This window comes from Fusarium proliferatum, assembly GCF_900067095.1.
Source record: "Fusarium proliferatum ET1 genome assembly, contig: FPRO_scaffold001, whole genome shotgun sequence".
NCBI classification, from domain to species: Eukaryota; Fungi; Ascomycota; class Sordariomycetes; order Hypocreales; family Nectriaceae; genus Fusarium; species Fusarium proliferatum.
In genome coordinates this window covers 4,301-31,019 of record NW_022194790.1, presented here as the reverse complement: position 1 = coordinate 31,019, position 26,719 = coordinate 4,301, and the positions used below count along the sequence as shown (strand labels likewise).

The 26,719-nt window shown below is 45.8% G+C and overlaps 12 protein-coding genes across 12 annotated transcripts; 8 read left to right on the top strand and 4 right to left on the bottom strand.

The window, feature by feature from the left end:
* Nucleotides 1-52: 52 nt before the first annotated feature.
* Nucleotides 53-1,521, top strand: FPRO_02146 (uncharacterized protein; the record flags this gene model as incomplete). The annotated part of the gene is made up of 2 exons (XM_031220680.1): nt 53-112; nt 175-1,521. 2 exons carry the CDS (start codon nt 53-55, stop codon nt 1,519-1,521), a joined length of 1,407 nt encoding a protein of 468 aa, XP_031074328.1.
* A 344-nt stretch (nt 1,522-1,865) lies between these two features.
* On the top strand, nt 1,866-2,992 carry FPRO_02147 (uncharacterized protein; the record flags this gene model as incomplete). The annotated part of the gene is made up of 3 exons (XM_031219569.1): nt 1,866-1,887; nt 1,942-2,171; nt 2,234-2,992. 3 exons carry the CDS (start codon nt 1,866-1,868, stop codon nt 2,990-2,992), a joined length of 1,011 nt encoding a protein of 336 aa, XP_031074327.1.
* A 95-nt stretch (nt 2,993-3,087) lies between these two features.
* On the bottom strand, nt 3,088-3,964 carry FPRO_02148 (uncharacterized protein; the record flags this gene model as incomplete). The annotated part of the gene is made up of 3 exons (XM_031218458.1): nt 3,088-3,243; nt 3,308-3,858; nt 3,922-3,964. The coding sequence occupies 3 exons, from the start codon at nt 3,962-3,964 to the stop codon at nt 3,088-3,090; spliced, it is 750 nt and encodes a 249-aa protein (XP_031074326.1).
* Nucleotides 3,965-4,790: 826 nt separating this feature from the next.
* Nucleotides 4,791-5,826, top strand: FPRO_02149 (uncharacterized protein; the record flags this gene model as incomplete). The annotated part of the gene is made up of 5 exons (XM_031233482.1): nt 4,791-4,832; nt 4,889-5,047; nt 5,099-5,205; nt 5,270-5,586; nt 5,636-5,826. 5 exons carry the CDS (start codon nt 4,791-4,793, stop codon nt 5,824-5,826), a joined length of 816 nt encoding a protein of 271 aa, XP_031074325.1.
* Nucleotides 5,827-6,013: 187 nt separating this feature from the next.
* Nucleotides 6,014-7,378, bottom strand: FPRO_02150 (uncharacterized protein; the record flags this gene model as incomplete). Its single annotated transcript, XM_031232371.1, has 1 exon — nt 6,014-7,378. One exon carries the CDS (start codon nt 7,376-7,378, stop codon nt 6,014-6,016), a length of 1,365 nt encoding a protein of 454 aa, XP_031074324.1.
* A 698-nt stretch (nt 7,379-8,076) lies between these two features.
* On the top strand, nt 8,077-9,214 carry FPRO_02151 (uncharacterized protein; the record flags this gene model as incomplete). Its single annotated transcript, XM_031231260.1, has 2 exons — nt 8,077-8,384; nt 8,479-9,214. 2 exons carry the CDS (start codon nt 8,077-8,079, stop codon nt 9,212-9,214), a joined length of 1,044 nt encoding a protein of 347 aa, XP_031074323.1.
* Nucleotides 9,215-9,997: 783 nt separating this feature from the next.
* Nucleotides 9,998-11,218, top strand: FPRO_02152 (uncharacterized protein; the record flags this gene model as incomplete). The annotated part of the gene is made up of 1 exon (XM_031230149.1): nt 9,998-11,218. The coding sequence occupies one exon, from the start codon at nt 9,998-10,000 to the stop codon at nt 11,216-11,218; it is 1,221 nt and encodes a 406-aa protein (XP_031074322.1).
* Nucleotides 11,219-13,074: 1,856 nt separating this feature from the next.
* On the top strand, nt 13,075-15,299 carry FPRO_02153 (uncharacterized protein; the record flags this gene model as incomplete). Its single annotated transcript, XM_031229038.1, has 2 exons — nt 13,075-13,604; nt 13,652-15,299. 2 exons carry the CDS (start codon nt 13,075-13,077, stop codon nt 15,297-15,299), a joined length of 2,178 nt encoding a protein of 725 aa, XP_031074321.1.
* Nucleotides 15,300-16,759: 1,460 nt separating this feature from the next.
* On the top strand, nt 16,760-18,682 carry FPRO_02154 (uncharacterized protein; the record flags this gene model as incomplete). Its single annotated transcript, XM_031227927.1, has 5 exons — nt 16,760-17,065; nt 17,122-17,218; nt 17,272-17,499; nt 17,585-17,653; nt 17,706-18,682. 5 exons carry the CDS (start codon nt 16,760-16,762, stop codon nt 18,680-18,682), a joined length of 1,677 nt encoding a protein of 558 aa, XP_031074320.1.
* A 579-nt stretch (nt 18,683-19,261) lies between these two features.
* On the bottom strand, nt 19,262-20,704 carry FPRO_02155 (uncharacterized protein; the record flags this gene model as incomplete). Its single annotated transcript, XM_031226816.1, has 5 exons — nt 19,262-19,524; nt 19,580-19,780; nt 19,833-19,968; nt 20,016-20,354; nt 20,402-20,704. 5 exons carry the CDS (start codon nt 20,702-20,704, stop codon nt 19,262-19,264), a joined length of 1,242 nt encoding a protein of 413 aa, XP_031074319.1.
* Nucleotides 20,705-22,246: 1,542 nt separating this feature from the next.
* Nucleotides 22,247-23,349, top strand: FPRO_02156 (uncharacterized protein; the record flags this gene model as incomplete). Its single annotated transcript, XM_031225705.1, has 2 exons — nt 22,247-22,262; nt 22,310-23,349. 2 exons carry the CDS (start codon nt 22,247-22,249, stop codon nt 23,347-23,349), a joined length of 1,056 nt encoding a protein of 351 aa, XP_031074318.1.
* A 1,255-nt stretch (nt 23,350-24,604) lies between these two features.
* FPRO_02157 (uncharacterized protein) lies at nt 24,605-25,171 on the bottom strand (the record flags this gene model as incomplete). The annotated part of the gene is made up of 1 exon (XM_031218457.1): nt 24,605-25,171. One exon carries the CDS (start codon nt 25,169-25,171, stop codon nt 24,605-24,607), a length of 567 nt encoding a protein of 188 aa, XP_031074317.1.
* Nucleotides 25,172-26,719: the final 1,548 nt, after the last annotated feature.

The following is a 26,719-nucleotide window of genomic DNA, read 5'->3' as shown; positions in this document are numbered from 1 at the left end:
CTGGCACCAACCTCGAAAGAAGCACACGGTGGGGGATGCGTAGTCGTCCAACATGGTCAACACTGGCCGACCCTCAATGGACTGTCTGCCCTGCAGACGACGGAAGCTCCGAGTATGCCCATTGGTCATTTCAGTTCTGTAAAGTAATAAGAGTGGCTGACATGTGACCCTAAGTGCGACCTGAAACCTGAATCCTGTGGCCAGTGCCGCCGGGCCAACATCTCATGCCACGGCTACCGGAATGTTAAGGACCTAGCGTTCCGTGACCAGACACGTGTAGCCAGACAAAAAGTGGCGGCTCGCCAAGGGCATGCTTATCAGCTCATTACGTTGCCTTCGCCGATGCTTGACCTAGACCTGGACGTCGAGGCAAGGTGCAGAGATACGTTCTTCCTGCTTTATGTTACCGGCCTATCACGGAGTTGCTCCTCTCTCCCACCACTATACAACCAGGCACCGATCTCGAAGCATCTGGCATACAGTGTGAATGCAGTCGGCCTTGCGTTTTCGGCAGTTCAGTTCGACAGCCAGGAGCTAGTCAGAACCGCCTTTAACAGATACTCGGCCGCCATAGGGAGTTTAAGGCATTCACTTTGCGAGCCGAACGTGTTGATCGGTGATGAAATTTTGCAGTCAATACTACTTCTCGACATATTTGAAAAGCTAGCAGCACCAAGCCTTGGCATGCCAGGGTCCTCAATGACCCATATTCGAGGGGCAATGTCAATCATCGAGTCGCGGGGAAAGTTGAACTTTACAAGTGCTTTGTCAACTCAGATTGCCAGGAACATTCTATCGCACTTTATAATTAGTTGTGGAATGATCAAAACTTTTATCTCTGACTCGCAGGTCGCCCTCTGGAGGGATCTTTCTGGGCTGATCATCGATAGTAAATGGGATTACATGGGAATACTAGTGGATATTGTCAACTTGAGGGCCATGTTGGCCAAAGCAATAATTGTTGACGACAGCGAGACAAAAGAACGGTTGTTCAGCATTAAATGCAGGCTCGAATACCTTGCAGATTCATTGGAAAGGTCTTGTGGGCCTTTTGCCGTCATCTTGAGAGATTGGCAAGCCTTGGACGGAGAATACGATGCTTACCCGAACCACTTTACAATGCAGCTGCACAATGCTGTACGCATGATGCGTTTAGAGATGGAAGGATTGATAAGGGATAGGTGCTACGAGCGGAATGGTGAAGTGATTAACAAGATCGCCAAGCAGATATGTCGCTCTGTTACGCATTACATCATGCCAAAAGCCGGGCGAGAGAATTCTGAGCCTTTCACGCAGATGCAGAAGCTTGAGTGCAGGGTACTAATGGCACCTCTGTATCAGGCTGCTCAAATGTCAACCGAGAATTGCGTGCAGGCATGGATATGGAGAGTACTAGAGTGGATAGCAGAAAAAGGAAACATGCGGATAGCAAGGGATGTCCTCGAATTATCGAAGAAGAGAATGGACATGGACTACTGGACTATTTGGTCCATGGCAGGATGCTATGCAACAGCGGCGTAAGATAGTCTGCAAACGTATTACATGAGTCCGGACATTAGGTTTAAGTCCATCTGATACGAGTATTCGTAAACAAGTCGGAGGTCACTAAATTAATCGGACCGAGCGTCATCTCGTTGAGGTTAGTTGCAAGTTGGAAAAGCTTATTTATATTCAAACCTAAAAAGGATCGTCCATCTCGGCCTTTCCTGCAAACCGAAGGCCGAACTGGGTCTAGAGTCATGATTCAATAATGCATCGTAGCAGCTATTTAAGTCCGACAAACCTTGCAGCAAGCCTGAAGTACAATCATCATATCCTTCAATTATCACCAAGGTATAACGTTATCCCATCTTATATCACTCACAATGACTCGGGTTCTTGTTACAGGTATATCTCATTAGTATGCATCTAAACTGTTGTTGTAGTTAACGCTCGGTGTAGGTGGCACAGGATTCGTCGCTGGACATGTGATCGATGCCCTCCTTCAGCGAGGCCATAGCGTCGTGACTACTGTTCGCTCAGAGCAAAAGGCCCAGTCAATCCGCCATGAGTTTCAAGGCGTTGGCGAGGAGAAGCTCGACTTTGCTATCGTTCCCGACATCGCTGCCAAGGATGCCTTCCAGGGCTTGGGTGCATATGGCCTCGAAGCGGCCGTCCACGTTGCAAGTCCGGTGAGTGAATGGCGGGTTCATAACTACTGCTCAAGTTTCCAAAACTAACGCGTTTGATCTAGTTTCACTACAATATCACAGACGCCAAAAAGGATCTGATCGATCCAGCTGTCCTTGGCACAACCTCAGTACTTGATGCACTGCAAAAGAATTGTCCCGCCGTTCGGCGAGTCGCGCTGACATCATCGTTTGCTGCTATACTGGACCCTAAGCTATCGCTCACTGGTGCGAAGAAGACGTACACTGAGGCCGATTGGAGTCCTCTTACTATGGAAGATGCTTACTCCAACCCGGGACTTGCTTATGCTGCATCAAAAGCACTTGCTGAGAAGGCTGCTTGGGATTTCATGGCCGACAAGAAACCCCATTTCTCTCTTACAACAATATGTCCTCCAATGGTCTATGGTCCAGTCAAGTACCCAGTCAAGTCCCTCGACTCCGTCAACACTTCCAACCAGCTATTGGCAGACATTCTCAATGGGAAGCATAAGAGCGGCCTGCCTCCAACTCAGCTACCACTCTGGATCGACGTCCGTGACGTAGCATTGGCCCATGTCAAGGCCGTAGAGACGCAAGAGGCAGCAAACAAGCGTATCTTTGTAACTGCCGGATACTACAGTAACCAGGAGTTATATCGCATTCTGTACGAGAACTTTGCAGATTTGCGGGACAGGCTACCGGAAGAGGCCAGTAAGGGAGGCGATCCAAACCCAGCTCTCGATTCCTTCGGTTTTGATGTCACTCGGGTAAACACAATTCTTGGGATCGACTGGATACCGTATGAGAACACAATCATCGATTCAGTCAAGTCTCTTCTCTGAACTCAACAACAGCATTTTTCGGGCAGTTTTTAGTATATCAAATCAAATTCTGGTGCCAGGGGTTATTTCATCTGTATCCCTGTGCATTATGCAAATCACCAAGGCAGCTCTTTGTTTTCCCACGAAAGGAATCTACCTGATGTTGCGTCCTTTGTTGCGCCATCTATAACACTGACTATTCCATTTACACCATCCTGCATAGAAACAGGAGCTGCCGATAATCCTGAGCTCTGTGCAGCATGATTTCCAAGCTAGTATCAGTCAGATCAAGACATAATGAGAGTCTCTACGGACTAGGTGTAGATGTTTGCTTACGTCAGTTTGAAGCCATCCAGGATTGATGCTGAAGGCCACGAGATCCGGATTCTCGAAGTGTATCCTCCTTGTGATGAAATTGAGGGCTGCTTTAGAAGACCCATATGCAGTATTTTCAACCTTCAGATTTTCCATAAACCCAAGGCTTCCAGCTCCTGAAGAGATAGTCACAAACTTTGAGGCTTTCGCAGCGTGGATGAGGGGGTAGGTTGCTTGGAACAACAGCAGTGGTGCCACGGAGTTGACCCTGAAATGATCAATCATCTCCTTGACTGGGGTCATCTCTGCCGTTCCAAAGTACTTGGAAATTCCGGCGTTGGCAATCACCAAATCAAGCTTCGCGATCCCGTGATCTCGTCTCAAACTCTTTATGGCTTCCAGGGCGTCCATCTCGGAAGCACTATCGATCTTGACCAAAATGCATCTGCTGTTAGTGCCCTTGGTGACATTCAATAACTCCTTGGAGCTTTCGGCTGTCGGATCACGAACAGCAGCGATGACAACATGGTCCGTACGGGTGATGTATGTCTCAAAGAGGCCTCTACCAATGCCTAAAATGGAGTTTACGTGGTTAGATTAGTGTGAACAGCATTTGACGTATCAAGTGAACATACCCCGGTTGCAACCAGTGATAAGTACATATGTAGCTTGTGACATAATTCACTTGGTTTAGAACGGCAGCGAGGCAAAGAGGTCAAGTGGTGACAAGAGCGCTTTTGATAGCACTCTACTAGGACAATAAATAGGTGCCAAGCGCCTGCTTTATATAGGTGTCGACTGCGCCATCTCTGCTTAAGGTTTAACAAGCAAGCTAGCAACCGGTGCGATTATACCCCGCACTATCATGATCCGGCTGCACCCGAGGACTGGGCAGATTGTGTTTCTAAGGTATAAAAGAAGTATCATTAAAGAGTGGCAGAAGGACAACCTATTCTTGTGCTTGAGAAGAAGTAAATACAGACATTAAATGTAAGTACACTTCTATCTTTAAGTTGCACCTTAGATCTAAGTTCTGTCTGACGGAATAAGCTCTCAGCCACATGTGACATTGAATGCTGCCTAGCTTCGCTTTGTAATTACAATGTGCTGACATACGAGCTCTAACGAGCTCTAACGAGACCTCAAGATGTAAGTTAACCTGACAAATGGCGTTAGCGTTGCGCGTATGCTGCATGTCGTATCAGGAGTGGAACCCTAAAAACTATATTAATGACCATAACATGGAACTATCAGTGCATGCTTGTTGAGAATTAATTAAGCCTGTGTATTTAATGCTGTATGGGGTAGTTTTTGCGCAATATCGGGGATTACAGAGGGTTTAATTGAAACGATCAAAGAGTTGTAGGATTGATCATCAAGATCCCCAATAAACCATGTCCTGCAAGATCATTAGTAGGAAAACTTATATATTTTAAAGAAAGTCTGCTAATACCAGTGACTGAACCTATACTTCTATCTCCCTTCTCGATTAATATATATTAAAATGCCTTCATATCTTGTAACAGGAGTATCGCGCGGCCTTGGCGTAAGTCTAACTGATATTATTTAGCCTACCCTACAACTAACCCATACTCATCGTAGTTCGGTTTTATCCAAGTACTCTCCAGCAACCCCGATAACACCATTATCGGCCTGGCCCGCAACAAAGCCGCAGCTGAGAAAAAGCTTGCTGAAGAGCTTGGTTCTCTTCACAATGTCTACATTCTCGAGGCTGACATTACTGACTACCATGCATTAAAGGTTCAAGCTCTCACTTGAGGTTGCTTCGCACCGAAGCTAACGACAGTATAGGGTACTGTCTCGTCTGTCTCGGAAATCGCTGGAGGTTCTCTTGACTACGTCATTGCAAATGCAGGCCTCATCGCATTGTGGTCTCAATGGGATGCTGTTGATGTGCTGTAGGTCGATTCCATCATTTATCTATGACCTGGCTTCTGGAAATGATATCTCATACTATAACAGAGCCAGGGACCCAGAACACCTTGTCAAGAATCTCCAAGACTCATTCAACGTCAACGTGATTGGTAACTTCCATCTCTTCAACCTCTTCACCCCGCTTGTTCTCAAAGGGCAGGCCAAGAAGGTCATCGCCATCTCATCCGGCATGTCCGATATCGACTTCATCCGTCAATTTGAGATCGAGCCAGCTCCTGCGTACGCCATCAGCAAAGCAGGCACAAACGTTCTCACCGCCAAGTTCGCCGCTCGCTACGCCAAAGAAGGAGCTCTTTTCATGAGCATCTGTCCTGGAAGCGTCGATAGTGGTTTTGAAGGAGAGTGTAAGTAGCTGCGCCTATCATAATGCTGGATAATGCTGACGTTGCGCAGTGACTGAAGAACAAAAAGAAAAGGTGGCTAAGCTCGGGAGCAAGTTTGTCAATTATGCTCCGCACTTCACAGGCCCGAGCACCCCTGTAGACTCGGCCAAAGCTGTCTTGAAAGTCATGAATGAGTGCTCTTTGGAGAAAGGCAGCAGTGGGGCCCTCGTCTCGAAGTTCGGGAATAAGCAGTGGATGTAGTTATGTGAGGCGCTCTAGTGAGGCGTCTTATATTATCAACCCTATAAGACTGATGATGATGTCTTCACAAGGGTTGATTCTATACAAGTAGTTCCCCAAGAGTGGTTCACAAGGAGCTATGGAGTAGTATCACAATCAAAAGCTGCTGAGTATGCACCAGCCTATCATATGGTCTTGGCCCTATCTACTACAAATCTCCAGCGTCTTCGATGTATCCAAATTCTCTTTCGATCTTCTCAAACTGATCTCGTGGCAACATTACCCCCTGAAGCCTGGCCTCAGCTCCGTTTCGCCACGGCTTATTAAATAACTCGTGTATTTCATCATATGTCATCCTCTCAACCGCTCTCAGTCTATCAGACACTCCAGGAGATTGTATCCTCCACGAGTCCCAAAAAACGTACCCGAGTCGCCTAAGTATTGAGTAATGAGAACCCGTAGGATCGATAGGAAGGTATACCGTTCCCATATTGTGGTTCTTTCCAAATAAGACAAACCCTAGGTTCTCACGCAATGGATCATCCAGTGAATCTGTTTCTTCAGTAGAGATGCCTTGATTTGGATCCTCTGGTGTCCATGCCGGCGAATGGCTGAGTGCTTCCGGCATAAACTCGCGGTAGTCCGGAGAACTTGAACGAATCAATTCAGATCTTCGGTCCTCTGATTTACAGAGCACATACATAAACCCAAGGCCCAGAGAGGTCATGTGGGTGATACTATCCGGGGAACTGTATATCCCGTCTTTGGAGAATAATATCAGATTGGTGAGGTCCAAGTTCTTGAATTCCCTCATGTCATCTCTCCTGCTCACTATCCCTTCCTCTTCCTTTTTCTCGGCTTGTTCTTCTGGTTTTGAGTCTGGGGACGATGGCCACACAAGCTCAGCAGTGCTCTTCACAGCTTCGATGAGCTGCTCCTCAAGTTGGCTAACATAATCGCCCGCGAGAAGGGCAAAATACACCTGGACACAGGCCATTTCCTCAACCTCCCATGGCATCAGTCGCCTCAAGAATAGATCAAATTGTTCAACGCCCGAAAATTGATAACGGTCCTCCAATGATTCAAATTCCTTGGGCACAAATACGCTGCAGTAAATTTCATATCGTAGAAACGCTCTGTGAAGTCGAGTAGATTCAGAGCATGAAGGCGCCAGGATCGAATCGTCAAACCCAAGCTGACGCATTTGATGTAAAAACATGTTGACGAGATAATCAACTCGATGATAGAGTTTGCAAAACGACACAAGGTCTGTTTGGTTTGCCGGAAACTCAAGAGGCGTATTGGTACTGAAGTATTCATCCAAGAACAACAAGATCTCATCTCTAGTCTCACGTAGAGGGGATAGAGGGGCCAGTGAAGCAGCAAGATAATGTTTCATCGTGCCACTTGGTAATGCATTTCGCACCACAGCTGAAAGAATGAGATATGGGGTTTGCAAGAACACCCGTAGACAGGCAGGCGATGCTGCAATTAGATCGTGGAGACCGCGAGGTGAGTCAATATTCTGTAAGATGATAGACACCAGTTCTGGTGCCAGACTTTCTAGCGACATGTTGAGAAGAACAGTGAGTCGGCGGGAGGTTCGGTATGTCTCGTTGTGATGGGTTGCGTAAATTTTTCGCAGAACGAAACAAGGTGAGGGTTAGCTAGCATGTGAGCAAGGCAACTGGAATTGATTGCATGCTTCCGTGTTGAAGCCGTCACGTGAAGATGAGGGGCAAAGTGCTGCTCGGCGCTTAAACCTTGTCACATCACCAACAATAAGGCCAGCCTACAATAGCCGCTGCTAATAGGCTGGCGCTTGACCAAACAAATGATTATTTTTAGTAGAATGTGATTCTTAAACGCCTGGTCTGAACATCTGGCTTCTTGTCTCAGGTGTATGCCATCGCTTTCCAGCTGGCGGCTATATACGGCGCTATCTATCGGGATTGGCGGGCCTAGCGGTGCCAGGTCCAATTTATGGGGATCAGGTTCAGTACAGCCTCAACTGAGGAGTCTATTCGAAACGAATGCAACCTGGTGTTGGTTTTCCATGAACTTGAGAATATATAGGCAGAGTTGAAATGTCTCACTTGAGAGAAGAGAAATTACAAGAGTAGATGAATATAAAATAGACAATAAGGACTCAATTATCGACAACAATTCAGCATCTTCAAGCATCTCAATCACGTCCTATTACACCTTTTAGCGCATTAACCCTACTGTGCTAAACTTGTTTCAAGTTTTACTCATTCTTTTGTTCAAGTCATGTCTTCCAACCAGCACAATGTTCAGTCTTATACCAAACTTACCACCAAGGAGTATCAGTCATATACCAATACCCGTAAACAAATCTATGGCCAAAATGTGAATACTCGACTACATCCCACTCCCCAGGCAGAGCGCGATTACAATACCTACAGCCAATGGCGCGAGCAGTCCAACGCCTCACGAGATGAGTACGAAAAAAGCTTGAAAGAAGCTATCGGCCCAAATGGCAATTACCAGATGCTACAGCAGAGGCAGCACCAGGACCTGGTTTTGCCAGCAGCTCAGGCAGCCACTGACACAAATTTGTAAGTGCTATATCATTCAAGGTACCTGTGATATGCCATCTGACCAACGGTAATAAAAAGACTAACACAGAACTCTGTCGTTCGTCCTGCTTAGGCATGCTAGTACTCGCAACAACTTCTTGGATAAGCACCCTTATGCATATAAAAATGCTAGAGCAAGAAAGCAGCATGAAAAGCTGGCGGATAGCTCTTTGAAAGAGGCAAAACATTACCGTCAAGCCTATGATACGCATTACGAGAAGGCTGGTAAGCCTGCTCCGCCGATAAGGCAAGCCCCGTATGGTACACACGGTTCTTCTACTGCTGCAACTCCAGGCGTCCCTAGCCTGCCGCCGTCGGTCCCTGTCCCTCCCCCTCGGCGAGCTGAAGGCTCGGGGATCCCCAGTCCAAGTGAGGCCTATGGACAGGTTGGCCCTTACCAGGACCAACCTGCGACTCCTCCATCGATGCCAACCACTTACCGTCAGCTATCATCTGCGTCTGCTCCGCTTCCCCAACGCCCCCAATACACCAGTATTCCCACCGCAAGCGAGGCATACGGCCGCTCCTCTGGTGTTGGAATGGGGGCTGCTTATCGTCAGCCAACATCAGCTTCTATTTCTCCCCCTTGGCGTCCTCAAGATGCCAGAATCCCTAGCCCAAGTGAGGCATACGGACAAGCGTATTACGGCACACAAAGCTCTACCAGGACCTCCGTGTCGACTCCTTATGGTCAACAGCCTTCTGTGTCTGCTCCTCTTCCTCCTCACCTATACGGACCAAGACTTCCCAGCCCGGAACAAGTCTACGGTAGCAATGGCTCTTCTCGAAAAATGGATCGCCGACAGTAGATCCGCAAGATTGCTCATACATATCGAGTTTGGAATATCTATGTCTTGAGATTATATTGAAAGAAATATCGATCTATCTCTTTCTTACTCTGTACTAGCTCAACCTTTTTTACTAGCTTGTGTGTCGGGTCATCGTTGGAGTTATTTGAATAAATTGATACTGCTTGGATTTATAATGAGTCACCTCTGTCGCTTGCACTTGAGTGGAATGTGGTGGAAACTTTCTGGTAGGGAGAAAAGAACGCCTGGAAATATCATATGTTGTAGTTAATGTAGATGATTATGCGGGAAAGAACCCATTACCATGGAAAGCGTTGGCAACCAAGGGATTGTCTTTATGATTGGGCTCCTTGAGCCTGGTACCTAGGGACGTAGCACGTTATCCCATGCGAATGTCTTCAATGTTTATTTCCATGCTGATCTTGACAAATTGTCTCGAGGTATAGGGGCATACTAAGTTATTCTACAAATAGCTACGTTGTCCTTGCCATGACGCTCAGTGATTTGGCCCCTGGAGTGGTGCGCAGCACTTACTCGATTCAGTTGGTCCGTTCTTCGTCCGAATTCACGCTCTAATTACCATTCGCTTCTCGAACAGGGAAGCGTTGCGCGATAAATGGGGCAGGGTCCAAAGAAGCAACGTCAATTTATAGGATTGGTAATTGACAAAATGAAATACGCCGAGACGTTAACAGAAAGGAAGAACGGTCGAAAAGCTGGTATATAATCAACATCCACCTCAAATTTCAATCGGCGATGTGTGACAGTACTCGTCAGAACACCATGAGCACTCGGCCCTATGAGATAACCATCCTGGGCGCCACAGGATGGACCGCCACAATCTGTGCTGAGCATATTGCCAAGACCTTCCCAACAAATACGAAATGGTGTATTGCAGGTCGTTCAGCCGCAAAGCTTGAAGTTCTGCGCCAAGAACTCCGGGCCATCAATCCCGATCGACTGGAACCGGACAATTACGTTATCCCTCAACTCGATGGTGAGGGCCTCAATCCCCTGGTCAGAGACACCGAAGTTCTGATCAACGGTATTGGACCATATCACCGCCATGGCACCCCCATCGTTGAAACATGTGCCCGTAACGGCACCCATTACGTCGACTTTAGCACCGAAACTGCATGGATCGCTCAGATGATCCGTGATTTTCACGAGGTGGCCAAAGGTTCAGGCGCTATTATTATCCCGGCTATCTCGGGATCGAGTGCTCCATCTGATCTTGTGTCGTGGCTGATTGCTAGACATCTACGAGAGAAAAATCTACCAGCAGCATCTGAAATCGTATGCTCTGGGAAACTCAACATGCTCGGGATGCAAGGTGGTTCCCTGCATACTGTTCTTGACGTTGCTGAGACTTATGGGATCAATGGCTGGCTGACTTCTGACACCTCGGTCTTGGTGCCAGATCCCAAGCATGTGGTAAAGAAAAGCCAGGGATTTCTGGGTCATCGCTACGACCAACATCTTGGGCATCTGGCGACATCCTTCGTGGCGTGGGGTAATGAGTCCGTCGTTCAACGATCAGCAGCCTTGAATCCGAAGATTTACGGACAGAGCTTCGTGTTTAAGGAGTACAGCCCAGCCACTGGCCATATATCTGCACTACTCATGCACATCGCCACAAAACTGGGCATTTTCTTGCTAGTATTACCATGGTTCAGATCCTTCGTTCGTGGTAAGTCTTTCGATCCAGGATCTAGACCCGACAGAGACAAAAGCCGCAAGATTGAGAGTGCGGAATGGAAGGCAGTCGGCTATGTGACTGACAATAAAGAACCAGTGGCGTTGGCCAAGTTCAGCTACAAAGGAGCGCTGGTTGACATGGCTGCAATTCTAGCTGTAGAGGCTGCAGCGTCAATCAATCAGATGGACAAGAATGGAACTACTGGTGCTGGACTATTGACGCCATCCACATTGGGCATCACATTTGTGGACCGACTTCGGGCAGTGGGTTTCGATCTCATTGTTGAAGGACTTGAAAGTCATTGATTGGGTGTTATTCCCGGGTCATGTGTATTATCAATTCTCACCATCGAACGCACCTCTAGGGTACCGGATTGGCGGAGAAAGTCGGCTGTTGATTCTCAAGACCCGGAAGTGGAGAGCTAGCTAGATGGCCGATATCGCATGAAAGGGAGCGATTCAATCGCAAGAAATAAATCATCTCTAGCGTCTCATATTCTGCAACGCCATCTAGGATATGTATCTCCAATACGGCGTCTAGAAAACATCCCGAGGGTCCGAATGATCAGCGTAGAAACTGTCATTAGTTAGACTTTGTCCCTCAAGTAGGACATAAATGATCTGATAACCTTATTCATTATGTCGGAACTCGGCACATAGATCAATCTTCTACAGCAGCCTCTGGCTTGACAAAAAGCTACTAAACGTAAACTTGACGATATGCGGTTAGTTTGGAGAGACATGACAGGGTGATCAAGAGTTATGCATACTGTGAGAGTTATTATTTCACCTCATCCATAATGGTCCAGAATGTTCCCCCACGCGAATGAAACGGCGACGCGAGCCGAAATGGTAGGGGTCTGGAACAGGCGAGGAAGTTAGTCACAGAAATGCAGCAGAAAATTTCATACGAGGTCGAGAAGTCCCGATGCAAGCCTGATGGAGCTAGCGGTTTGCTGTAGTGGAGACAAATCAGATGTTGTTAAACGAGGTGGGTGACCTGTTTCAGTAATATTGCCTCACGAGAACTTCTGCAACGTGTTGAAGTACCTATGAAGAGTTGATTCTGGTAGGGTCATATTTCATGCCTCCGGGATGATCTGCAACCACCATCGTAACAAGAACCAAGAGACAGAACTTGTGGCTGAAGACTACAGAGACTATTACCTAAAATCAGAGTAAAAACTCTCGATTACACTTGTCCATGGCGCTCGCCCCACGGTCCGTCACATGCTAGCCCTACCCTAGCCTCCTTTATCAATCAGATCCATCTTATCAATCAGCCAGGACCCCGCGCGATCCGTCCAAGTTCCCGTTTTGGGTCTAGAACACGTGGATAGCTCTCTTTATCTGATCAGTGGCTGCGGCAGTTCGGCACAGCTAAACGAAAAATTTGCCTGGCTGCATGCAGAATTCCGCTGCGTCACTGTGTTGTTCTCAGTGGGCGGAATTAAGGGTTCTGGAACGCCATGTCTCACTGTGACCAATGGTGACACGGGGTAAAATTCCTTGGGGGGCTGATGGTTCCTTCACTTGGGTGCCAAGAAGTGATATCGCCAAGAGGTGAGATGTCGGCACGTTGCCAAGACGGGCACTTGTTACTCCCAAGATTCAATATGGTATGGGGATGGATTAAATTGCAGCGATATTTCTACTTCAACATGTTGAAGATACCGTTCCGAAGCTCTGAAGTCCTGTACAGTTGACTGGAGTCTGGAGCTATGCCGCACACACAAGAGACGGCACTAACCAAGTGCAAACTCTCGGTCTCCCTCCGACCCTGGGAAAGTCTGCATCTAACGAACTGGGTCCCAGGCACTTCTTCAACACGGCCCATCCCTTCCAGTCCCCCAAAAGCTGATGCTAATCAACAAGCCACAAAACCCATGACCCAGGTTTCTTTCTGCTAACACTAAGCCAATAGCCGTTATCAAAAACGAACGATATCCGGCGATCACGGATCTAGAATGCAGTCATGGAATCTTCTGAGGGGTCTTTTGTTAAGAATCACCATTTATGGAATAAGAGGTATTTTATCCATACTGGGCCGCGATGCTACTTAAAGATCAACTACCGAGCGCTTTAGATTTCTTTCGGTTCTCAGGTCATTCAGTTCATCACTGTCTACTTGTCTTGTATCTTGGCCTTGAGTACCAGCCACCATGTGGTCCTCCACTACGATGCCGAGATTAGCAATCGTGCTGTCAGCACTTTCTTTCTTCCCCAGCACATCAGCCACTGTCCCTCTTGAAGGTTATGGGCGAGATTCCTACCCAGTACCATGTGCTCAAGCGTGCTCGTGGGCAATGCCCTACAATCTTGATTGCCCTGAGTACGCCGGCATGACGGCAGAGGCGAAGGCGGAGGCATATCCATCGGCGGAATGCTTTTCCAACGACCCTTCGTACTTGACCTCCATAGCCTACTGCATCCACTCTTATTGCCCAAAGAATGTCAAACTTTACAAGGTTGAGACCTTCTGGGAGACTCTGATGATTTACGAGTCCAAGTCCATTCGATGGTCGTACACCGAGGCTTTGGCTCAGGTCAACGCCTCGAGTACCCCAAAACCAATGTCTCCAGAAGAAACGTTGTTCAACCGTACCATCTCGATTGATGCAGCTGTCTTCCAAGGCCAGCTGAATGGCGTCAGGGAATACAAGACCGTCGCTAAGAATGAAAGCAAGTACTCGTAAGTCTCCTTGATCTCGCTTTCAAACCACTACTGACTAATCATAGCATTCTGGCCTTCATGGCATGTGTGATGGTACCCATTGGCTTCTCCCTCCTACGCTTGCTTCCTCTGCCAACATCCTTCAGAAGCAAGTTCTACGGCTACTTCATAGACCCTCCAGCTTGGGGCAGGCAGCACAGTGTAGCCACGCTTGGAATTGGCATGGTTCCCACTAGAGGTCAAGCTCTCTTTATTCTCTACCTCATTGGTATCAATTGCCTGGCGACATTCGAAGGATACCCGAATTATACCCCCAACGGCGTCTATCCAGATCGTCATTATGCACTAATGCGTTTTATCGGTAATCGGGCTGGTGCCATCGCCTTCGCCAACATCCCTATTGTCATTCTCTATGCCGGCCGTAGCAGCGTGCTTCTTCGGCTCACTAACTGGTCTTACTCAACCTTCCTTCTTCTCCATCGATGGACTGCCACCATCTGTGTCGTACAAGTCGCCCTTCACTCGCTCCTTTGGCTTCGAATTATGATCGAGCAACACTCGTATCCTCTTGTTCTGACATACCCCTACTGGTACGTCGGCGTTGTCGGCACTGTCCTCTTCTCCGCCTTGATCCCCTTCTCGATGCTTCCAATCAGAAAGATATTATATGAGGTCTTTCTCATCACGCACATACTCTTGACCATCGGTGCCCTGGTCGCTTCTTGGTATCATATTGTTTTCCTCTACGAAGACACAAGCGGCTTCGAGATCTGGCTCATCATCGCGTTTTGCTTCTGGGGCCTTGAGAGACTTCTCCGCATTCTGCGTATCTCCAGATATGGAATCAAAAAAGCATATGTCACTCGCATTGATGACAAGTATTTGCGTGTTGACATCCCAGATGTTGATGCTCATGGTCACTGCTTCGCTTACTTCCCGACTCTGTCCTGGCGCGTTTGGGAGAACCACCCTTTCTCGATTGTCAACTGCAGCAAGGGCCAGCTTGATGGAGAGACCATGATTCCAAGCTCGGCTTCGCATACCCAGTCTGAGAATGAGGGTGCCATCTCACCAACTGAGGCATCAGCTTCCAAAGTGATGGGCGGCGCTATGTCCAACGTCCGTCAGCTTCGAGATCATAGCAGTACTACCAAACCTGGCATCACGCTGTTCGTCCAGAACCTCCGTGGTATGACGGCCAAGCTTGCCAAGAAAGCTGACACTGGCATCGCTATCCCCATTCTCATCGAGTCTTCTTACGGTCACGAAGACACAAGCCGATTCGAGCCTAACATCGAATACCCAAACACCCTCGTCATCTCCGGCGGTGTCGGCATTGCTGGCGTTCTGTCAACTCTCCGAGCTTCCCTGTCAATGTACGCCAAGCCTTTGGGAACCACTAAGCTGTATTGGGGAATCAAAAGTAAGGGTCTTGTCGATGTAGTCAAGAGTATGGTTGCTGGTGGAGACGTCGCCGAGGAAAAAGAAGGTGGTGAATCCTCAAACTGGGGCCATATTGAGACCCATGTCTCAGTTGGTGAGCGAATGGACATAAAAAGAGTTTTGACGACGGAATTGGAGAGGGCCATTGGTGGAACTACCGTTATCGTTTGTGGTCCACACGCAATGTGTGATGAAGCTCGCTATGTCTGTGCTGCGATGGCGAGACATGGTGTTGTTGTTCGCTATGTTGAAGAGTCCTTCACCTGGTAGGCATGGGGAAACAACATAATGGGGGCAGATACCTGGAAGCATTGGCAGATATTCTATGATACAACTATTTGCTATTGCGTTCACCTTTAATGAGTGATACAGGTAGAACGGTAATTGAGGCTGCATCCAGCAATGCACATTAACAGACCTGCACTCACAACATAGCACTGCCGATGACTAAGTTATTAGATCGATGGCGTCAAAATAGTTACAGCCAAATTATCTTGAGAGATTCAGAGAGCCTTGGCATGTACATTTTGACTCACTGAATGATGCTTTGGTAGGTCCAAGGCCTTTCTGTAGCAGTGATGATAGCTAGCAGCCTGAAAGGAGTTTGATCCTGATTCTCGAATACTGTGCTTTCATTCCAATACTGCACTGGCTAGTATGGGCAACAGGTGCATGACTGGGACGTAGGGCATTTTTCTACCTTGCCGTAGTGTTGAGCTGACTGGAGGGTTCAGCTGAAAGAATAGCGACGATACTGAAGAGTTTCCTCGGCCGTGATCCATATATGCACTGACAAAGTCCCTTTTATCACAAGAGGGTCTGTATCTATAAACGAATTACGCGAGTGACGCCACGCAGGTTTCAATGCCGGCAAATATACTGACAACATGTTTATTACTTAAAAGAAGTCTTTCAATAACGACATTGACTTCGTCTTTGGCGTTGATAATCTACCTAGATTTTGGGAGTCATCCTGCTTGGTGGGACTAATGGAGAGACCTCATTAACAGCGCCAGTGGCTGGTACTATGAGTCCTCTGCAAAAGATAGGCAAAAGTTTTATAGTGCACATCAAAAAAGACACAAGACGCCTTGAGTCCTGTTTATAACATTTTAATTGCTGTTACTTATTACATTAGCCAGAAACTGATTTTTCACTAATGTACTAGCCCCGCAGGCAGTAACAAAACACTAGTGCTAATCACGCAAGTTATCACGCAAATCCCGCACCTAATAGCACCATGGCCACTTTGCGCCACTGGTAACTGACTAGACCTCGGGAGGCAAGAAAACAGCGACCCTTACTGTAAGGTGTCAAAATAAATTTAGCAAAGGTCATCCTAAGCTTAGTAAATATATGCCCTAAACTTAACAAAATATCCTAAATTTATACTAAATTACCTAAGTATTTTTGTCATTTTGGACTGAGGTCCTGTGTTTTCTTTCCTCCCCTAGCTAGACTTATCATCTGAGGCTTGATATGTATCTATCTAAGATAGCCACATCTGGCCCTGTCAACACTTCCCCTAAAATGCTATCACTCAGCTTTATCGCATCACGCAATAGATTCTTCTCGGATAACACGGCACTTTGGCTTTTCACCTCTCTCTGGCCTGTTGGAAAGAGGGATAATGGCCGCAGAGACTAGAATATATAAAATCAGACTTCCTACTGTATTTTGATTTATCTTGGACAAGAGACAGCCAGAGTTCGACAAAAGATTCATTGATAATGTCCAGTAAAGAAGGCCTTGCTGAATCCCATCCCGCTGGAGATTTCACGACTCAGCCTGTCAAGCGTTACAGGTGGTATCATCTGTTCGGCAAAGATGTCAGCCACGTACCAGTCGACGAAGGCTACTCAACAGGTTCTGACACAGCTTCCCTACATAGTGAGATTGTGAACAGCCATCACAATGTCTTTGCTGCTCCGGAAGCGGTGGATATCTACAAGATAGTCGATGGCTTCGAAGGCGCCCACCGCTTCGAGCCTTCTGCGACGTGGGAATCCCAGGAGGAGGAGAAGCTAGTAAGACGGGTATGTCGCTCACGTAACATGGATTACATGAACAGCGATACTAACTCCGATGGTAGCTTGACTGGTTCATCGCACTTCCTGCCTGCATTATGTTCTTTGCTCTCCAGCTGGACCGTGGCAATATCGTCCAAGCTCTTTCAGATGGCATGCTAAGTAAGCTCATGGTCGACAGTCAGTTGTATCCTACCAGCACTAACTCTGTCCAGATGATCTCGGTCTCACGACAAATGACTACAATAATGGCATGACGATATTTTATTGTTCATTCTTATTTGCAGAGCTCCCGTCACAAGTCATTGGGAAAAAGCTTGGACCAGACGTCTGGATCCCTATCCAGATGGTACTATGGAGTGTTGTGGCAATGTCACAAGCCGCGCTTCAGGGAAAGACCAGCTTCTTTATCTGCCGCTGGTTGCTTGGAATGCTCGAAGGAGGTAATTATGAATCAAAACAGGATGTCGCTCTTAGCCTGTATTATCCTCATTTGGCATCATGAGCCGCTGACTTGTATACCTCCAGGCTTCATCCCTGACACCATTCTTTATCTTTCGTACTTTTACAAGAATGTCGAGCTTCCTAGACGCCTAAGTTGGTTCTGGACATCATACCAAGGCACGCAGGATTATTGGTGCCTTTTTAGCATACGGTATTCTCCACCTCCGGGGCCATAGTGGGCTCCATGAAGGATGGCGATATCTGTTCGTGATTGAGGGCTCATTTACTGCACTGATCGGTATATTGACCTTTTTCTACCTTCCGCCATCCCCCACACAGACTTCTCGAACAGACTGGAAAGGATTACTTCGACCCAGGTCTGGATGGTTCTCTGAACGCGAAGAGATCATTATGGTTACGCGAGTTCTTCGGGATGATCCTGGCAAGGCTACCATGCATAACCGTCAGGGCTTAACGGGCAGCCTGATCTGGGAAGCTCTCTCTGACTACCATATGTGGCCTATCTATCTCATCGGTCTTTCCTGGGGCATTCCTAATGCGCCTCCCCAAGCATATATCACACTCACATGCAAGGCTCTTGGTTTCGATACTTTCCATACCAACCTTCTTACAATCCCGGCATATACCTTGTTCATTATACAGCTACTGTTCTGGACCTGGGTATCCGAAAGGATCAACCAGCGTGTTCTTCTCGGTGTTATCGGCCAACTATGGTCCTTGCCACTTCTGGTTTCCCTTGCCGTTTTGCCTCCCGTCTTTCCAGGATGGAAATGGGCAAAATGGACTCTGTCTACGCTTCTTGTTGGCGCTCCCTACCCTCATGCGATTCTTGTGGCCTTGACGTCCCGCAATGCCGGATCTGTCCGCACTCGTACTGTTGGCTCTTCGCTCTATAACATGAGCGTTCAAATGTCGAGCATTATATCCTCACAGATATACCGCAAGAACGACGCGCCATACTATTATACTGGAAACAAAGCGCTACTTGGAGTCTTGGGTTATAATATCTTGATCTATATCTTTATTAAGCTCTATTATGTTAGGGAGAATAACAAAAGAGATAAGATCTGGGAAGGCATGACCAGAGAGGAGGGAATTAATTATCTCAAGACAACAACTGACCAAGGAAACAAAAGGTTGGATTTCAGGTTTGCGTCATGATTGATGCTTAAAGCTATGGGTCAATTTATCAATGAAGTAGTTTATTAGATAAACTGAGAACTTTATCGGCTGTAATTGGCTTATGGACTATGAGCAGGTTTCTTCAGAGATCCACAGCAAAGGGATCAATTTAGCTGAGGGCAGTGGATTTGTTGATAGGCTCATTAGTGGCATGCACAGGGAATTGGTTCTTGGTGAATGTTGTTCCGAAACAGGTGATGTGGATTTGCGGTATGGAAACAAATAAGATGAACTGTCCTTTGAAACAATCTCTTGTCGCACGTTTATGTGATGTTTCTTTAGCCTCGAAGAGGCTGATTTATCGTTGACCGATATATTGGCTGACTGGACCCTAACTGGAATTTTCCATTCTACGGTAGATACTTCACAGGTCCTCTTTAGAAATATGTATTACCTTAGGCTGGGCTGTGGAAGGTTCTGGACTTGGATTTATAGGCAAGGGTGAGAGATAAGTTGCAAGTGGTGTAACCTGTCTTTATTCCAATAACACTCTACGGTGTTCCAAGAACTTATAATGGTCTGGACAGAGCTATGCTACCTTACTGTACTCTATCAGACTCAAGCACTGTTGCCATTATAGGCAATCAGATTAGGGCTGCCAGAGAGGGTACCAGTGATCTTTCCGGAGGTTCCAAGGGCCTTAATTCGGCTTGCGACAGAAGCTGGTGTAGTAAGACCCTCGAGAACCTTAAGGTAGAGGGCAAGACCAGCGACATGGGGAGAAGCCATAGATGTACCACTGATAGAGTTAGTGGCGCTGTTGGAGCCAATCCATGCAGAGAGAATTCCTTGGCCGGGAGCAAAGATATCGACACCAGCGCCTTTAAATTTTAAGTCAATCATTTCTGAGATTAAAGGGGACAGGGATAGCCATACCGTAGTTTGTGAATGAAGTAGGTCTCCAGGCAGAGGTGAGAGCAGCAACAGTGATAGCGTTGGCAGCGTTGGCAGGGGATTGACTCGATACGGGTAGTGGGTTTCCATCTTCATCACCGTTTCCGGCAGCGACAACAGAGAGCACACCTGAGTTGTAAGCAGCGTCAATAGCAGTTACCCAAGCTTGAGATGCGTCGCCGCCTAGATCAGGCGTTAGTGAAAGTGCTTCCTGGAACAGGAGGATCCGTCATACCCAGAGAAAGATTAATAACGGCCTTGCCCGCGCGGCCCTTGGAGGTGATATCGTTGACAGCCCAGTTGAAACCAGCGAGAACACCAGAATCAGTTCCTTCTGCTCCCTGGAAGACCTTGACGGAAACAATATTCGCCTATCGACGTTAGCATGGGCTTATCAGATACAGCTATGCGTACTAACCTTCTTAGCAACACCATAGGTTGAGCCTGCAATAGTGCCAGCAACATGAGTTCCGTGTCCAAGAGTATCAGTGTTAGCTCCCGAAAAGATGCTATATCCGGCAACAGCGCGGCCGCCGAACTGCGAGTGAGAGATTAAAACACCACTGTCGACGACATAGGCATAAGAGCCCTCGCCAGCAGATGTATCGTAGATGTAGCTAGTGGAACCAGAGGTGCGGTGAGAGATCGTTCCAAGACCCCAAGGAGCTCCTGACTGGGTGGTCAGGGCCCTATCAGACAATTTGTTAGATTCCTCGAAGCTGAGCTTCACAACCTTGTCAGGTTCGACGAAAGCAACCTTGTCTCTTGTAAGCAGCAGTCTGGGGTTGGATCTTTGAAGCTTACCTCGGGACTGGCCTCAATTTCCTTGATAGTGTCCTCATCGAACTGTCCAGCGTAGGCATTCCAGTTCTTGATGTTAAAGGTATGCTCGATACCAGCAGTGTCACGCTTAGAAAGGCTGCGGCGATGAACATCACCAACCCACTGAAGGTGAGACTCGACTTTCGCAGAGGAAGCAGAAGATTTGAGGGTGACGATATATTTCCCAGGAATCACGTCTGAGCCCTTGCTGGGTGCGGTGGGGGCAGCAAGAGCAGCAGGCAGAAAAGCTCCCAGGTAGAGAGCGAGACGAACGAGACTAGCCATCGTTTACACAGAGAGAAATGATTGGAGAAGTAGTGATGGAGTTGATATTGAGAAGGGATATTCTATGGCCTGTGGCTACGATTTATAGTCATATCAAGACCATCATACAACGTTTTCTAGGTGCCGTTCCCATTTCTTGGCAGACTGACTTATTGGCGGGATATATCACGCAATAGGTGCCGGACTGGGCCTTAGCTATCACACTTGGCACAGCTTCCTAAACGGTCTATTGGCCGATGCACCCTAGAACGGAAGGTCGCACTTTTTGAGAGATTAACAGAGGAACTATTGTTAAAAGACCACGGAGAACAAACATGGCGTCAAGTAATGCATTAACTTTCGCAATTGCCGTCTCGGAGCGTATTGTCCTTGACCTGATTGACAGGTAACTACATTTAGCCGCTGAGAAGTTGAAAAACAATTAAGGTGGGGCTTACACATTGGACTGTAACTAAAATGGCCAGTAATGTTACAGGGGTATAAAATAACAAGTAAGCTTATCAGTAAACAAGTAAGCTTATCAGGATTAACTATACCTAATAAACTATTCCTTACCTAACTACGGAGGTTCATACCAAAAGTCTTTGCCCAAAATAACTTACGCCACAATCACTAATCCCTATCAGGTACATAGATATACAAGAGATAAGAGACTCCCAGAGAGGATGCCCTAAAATAGCCCTATAACTACAGGCTATTTAGAAGGCTTATTAAAATAAATTACTGACTCTAATTGCTATAATTTAATTGTAATTAGTGAGTGTAATTTCGCTAGATGTACCTCTGGTATCTTATCAAAAATGGGCCCATAAGCCACAGTTATCTTAGGCAAAGACTTTTGGTATGAACCTCCGTATGCCTAATACTGCAGTATAAGGCTCTGCCCAGGGGCTGGCCTGCATCTAATGTATTGCCTTTACTCTTAATTATTATAGCCAGCCTACTATAAATAAATAAATAAATAAATAACCACTTTAATCCTAAAGGTATCTTAATTATATATTTATATATATAGATTCTTAGTTTTAGTGCTTTAGGATAGCATCTCTCTGGTTTTAGTAATATATTTAGAACAATATAAAGATTATAATAATTAACTGTAGTAAAATATCAGCTTTTGCGTTTAAGTGTCGGCATAAAACGGATTAATAAGATCTTGCTACCGTTAAGTTATCTGGCAGATCCTTATAGCATACTTATAATAGCTAGCGTTTTAATATTTTAATTTATATACTATATATAAAAGACCTAAAATATGCCATAGCCTAGGCTTAACGTGTCTTCAATATTCACTGCAAAAAAAAAAGCAGCAACCTGCATAATGCTAAGAGCTATTGATAGAAGGCGGATCAAAGTGTCCGGGACTAGACTCACTAGAGGCCTCCTCAAAGTGTCTCGGATTCTTATTAAGGAGATAACTATATATGCAAGCGGTCAGCTACTATAGTCTATAGCAAATATAAAGACTAGACCGGCCTTTAATATTTTTCACCATCACGCATACATCTTTATTCGTCTTGCAATAAATTTATCCTGCTAAATATGGACGAAAACTCCTGTTTGGACAACGCAACGCAGGTCGGACCTCGGGCCTATCGATTGTAGACTTCTACGAGTCCTGGACAAAGAGTCAGCCATGCGTGGAACTCTCGTCCTACGTCAGACCCGATGACGCAGGATCGATCCTCCCTTGGCCATATACCCTTGCCTGGTTTCTTGTCCACTTCCTCATCACACTCATAAGAGTCCATCGATGGGAGAGAGTGCAGGCCTTATCAATTATCCTAGCCATTATCACAGTATGGTTCCAACTACAGGCATACACCAACAGCGTTCATCCAGAGTCAGTCCTCATGTGGATGCCAATATTCGTCGTGCTTGATATTGGGGCCATGATGCAGCTAGCGTTTTTGATTATCGAGAATAGTGGTTTTCGACCGCTGGTGCAGGCCTTGCCTATGACTTTCAACGGAAAGAATCACCGAGAAATCAGATCTGCAGCGGATGATCAGCAAGTAGATGAAAGCCTGGACCTTGTAGGTCGGGCTTGGATCACTTCCATCGCTGCGCTACTTGGGATCCTTCTGCTCGTTATACAGGTATTCGGCCTTGCAATGGCTGCCATCGGGTCTCAGAACAAGAACGTTACGGCAGACTGGTGCAGTACTCAATTCACTAGGGCCCTTGCTGTAGAGTCTGGTTGTGAGCTCTACAACGTCACGGCCTCTTCAAGCCAAGGCATAGGCTGCATCACGCTCAAAGGCTACGAGCAGTACACATGGCTCACGACGTCCATCATTATCATTTCTCTGTCACTTATCTTCGAAGTCTTTGACCTGGTGATCCTGTCGCTTGTCCGGGGTACAACGCGATGGAGAGGCGTCAAGATGAAGAGACCCTGGTTCACGATGTTCTCTGGCAATATTGTTCTCCTTGTTCTGATCATAGTCGGAGTCTTTCAGTGCCAGCACTTACCGAAGAAGATTGATCAGAGCGTAACAGTGTTTGAGTACCAGAAGGAATTGGGACAGAGTGTTACGTCTATTGCTCGCCTTACGCCGTATGGGGTACGAGGGGCTGTAATTGGATGGACTGACGGGTTTCTGCAAAGCTGGGGAGAAACCTACACCCCAAAGTCATATTAAAGGCCACGCAAGATGAAACTGGAAGATCGCCACGTTTCAAGTTCAATTTCTTTGTGTCTCAATGATGGCAGGGCTCTATGATGGATAGAAAAAAAATATGACGGAAGGATCCTAGCATCTGACGTGCTGAGATGATGTATAAATTATCAAACAGCACCAAACCAATTAGCACTGCTCAAGAAGTCATCTTAAGATCAAGGAGACAATTTCAATATTCAAGAACTTGGCTGATCAACCACCCTCTCATCTTGACCCGCTACTATTCTCTTTTTCTTCACTTAGATTATTACACGCTTGCCGCGTCTCAAACAGCCACTTCGCGTGATGCCTGTCAAATCATGACTATCTGCCGCCTTTCGTAGTATCGACTTGACGACACCTCTTTAACCACTTGCAGCTGCTTTTTGCAGAGCCGTGCTACCCGTGATACCGGTACCCAAGACATCATCTGTATGCATTCTTTCAAGGAGGATTCTGACCATATCAATAAAGGCTTGTTTGGCTGCGATGCGCAATCCTGTGCGCCTTTGGTCATCTTTTGTCTAGGTGTTATTAAGATGTGTTATTTGCAGTTGAAACTTATGGTTGAGAGCTTACTTAAATCAGCAGACAGAACTTAGAGTAGCTAAGCAATTTGACTTTCGAGCTGGCTCTGGACCTCTTCGGTACAACTAAGCGGAAATATTCATCTCGTTTAAAGACCAAAAGCCAGAGACCAGTCCTCCTGTTGTCCACCAATTCTTTCCGACAAGTAACACGCCCCGCAGGCCACAGCCAACACTGCGAAGGTCAGCATCGATGTTGCCATCAGACCTGTTTATCTGGTTGCCAGATGGGTTCATTATCTGGGGCAAGACCTGGTTGTCTAAAGGCGTCCAAGAACCTGACGAGGTAACCTGGACCATAAAGGAGATTCACGGAAGTAAATTCGGGAATTTATGAGCGGGTAAAACTGGCCTTTATAGTGGCATATCATGGGCCATTCCAGGCCACCGTTGAGATCGAAGCCGCCACTGCGATCAGCCTTACGAAGCTCAGCAACACTCAGGAATCGCTTTTGTTCTTGATGTCAAGGAGTCTTGGCATAACGTATTTGAAGGAGACGAGGCTGCAATGAAAACCCTTGACCGGGTCACTATCGACGGGCCTACAGATCCCAGTACATGATGCAGGGATCTCTCTTTTTATCCGAAAAGCGTCATTTCATCACGGCTAGCAATATAGATTAAATAGATCCCAGTCCCAATCTCGAACGCTAATTGTGTACACGATCTCCCTGTTCCTCCGACTTGCAAACAGCTTCTAACTTCCATCCATCTGGGTCGGTAACAAAGGCCGCATAATAATTCATGCCATAATGTATCCTCAGTCCTGGCTCGCCATTGCTCTTTCCACCACATCCTACTGCTGCCCTATGGAAATCCCGCACAGCCTGTCGGGTCGGCGCATTAAATGCGACGTGAAATCCCAGACCCGGCACTGCTGTATCCTTGTATTCGAAAAGGTTAACAAGCTCGTGGTCCGGATCCGGGCCATAGCCAAGTGTGCGTGGTGTCCGTGATGAAGTCGCCATGCTATCATACACGAGCTTTAGACCAAGCGGCGCTAACACTACATTGTAGAAGGCTTTGGAGGCTTCGTAACTATGAACACCCAGTGATATGTGTCCGAGTGTATGCGGCGCACTCGTACATTCTTCAGCGGCTTGGCGCTGGCGTTGCTCTTCGCGTTGCGATTGTTGTTCGACTTCGCGAGTTTCAGCCGGTTTGCGTCGGCGCTGTTCTTGCTCTAACTGCTCTGGCAGGTATTCGATTTCTTCCATGGGTCCGGTGGTTTCGGAAGAATTAGCAAATGAAGCGTATTGCAAATGAAGCGTATTGCAAATAATTTCGCCGTGCTCTATGGAACAGCAGGACGTATGTTGCTCTTTAAGGACGCAATAGGTAGAACAGTCAGGACGACACGACAGGATTGGTGACTGGTAGATTCTGTTATCTGTCACCACCTTAGAAGGCTTAGGCCTAGCCAACCCTTTTTATAATCTTTTAGCTGTGTAATAAGCTGTTGAAGTGTTAATTAATAATACTCTCTAGCTGAGACATTCTTTGTCTAACTTGTTAACTTAGAAAGAGGGGTAATTGATTATATAACTCTTCCGTTTTAGGCAAAAGCATTTATTTCCTAGAAATGCTCTTTTAATTGGTTCTCTGCAGTTTAACACGAGCTAACTGCCAGGCCACTAGGCATATAGAGTAAAGTCCCAGGCAGTATAGATGGCAAAGTAATAATAAAATAGCTCAATTAGCTAAATTTAATAGTAGCCCTATTATAATAGGTATTAAGTACTTTGCACCTTTAATTTAAAGCTTTCTTATATATATAGATACTAATTATATTTAAATACCTATTAATCTCTTATTGTGATTAGAGGGTTATTAACGTTAATGTTATTAAAACCTGGTAGACGCTAATACTGCAGCATTAAAGTATCTCGTTAAATATTGTGGTAGAACTATATAGGACTGCCGTTAGTGCTAATAGCAGGAGGCTTATTAAACTAAATCCTATATCTTAATTAATTATCTTATCTTCTAGTATCTAACTACCCTTCCTTTTAGTCTTCTTTTAGTTATATAATTAGTATACCTTAAAGAGGCTGGTAGTCTAGAGATAGGGTTAGATATAGGTAAGGGTTAAGAAATAGGCTAAAAGGCCAAAAGGGTAAGGTTATTATTATTATTTTATTATTAATATTATTAATATATACTATTTATACCTTAAGGTAAAAAACCGCTAGTATTAAATATTTATAAATAGTAAATAAATCCTCCTCTTACTATATAAGTAGAAAAAGCCCTAAAGTTTTTAACCTTAAGATATAAAGTAGAAGGTTATAGAGAAGATAGAATATATATTATTATTATTATTGTTATAATAATAATTTTTAACCTTAAAGTATAAATAAATAGCTATTACTTTAAAGTATTAAGCAGTAAGTATTAAGCAGTAATATAAATTAAGTTTTTATACCTATAAATATAAAATTTAAAGTTATTAAGCTAGAATTAAGGTAGGGCTATTAACTTTTATATTTTTTTTATATTATTTATATTATTATATCTTAAAGTATTATAGGCATAAAACTATAGTAAGAAATTTCTTTTTATAGAATATAGCTTTAACTCTATAAAAGATTAATAATGATCCTAAATATAATAATAATATTATAATAATAATAATAATAAATAATAGAAATAGGCTAAAGATAATAAAACTATTATTATTAATATTTATAGCTATTTATATATTTATTAAAATAAATATACCTTAAAAAAAAGTAATTATAGCAGTAAAAGAGAAAGCTATTTAT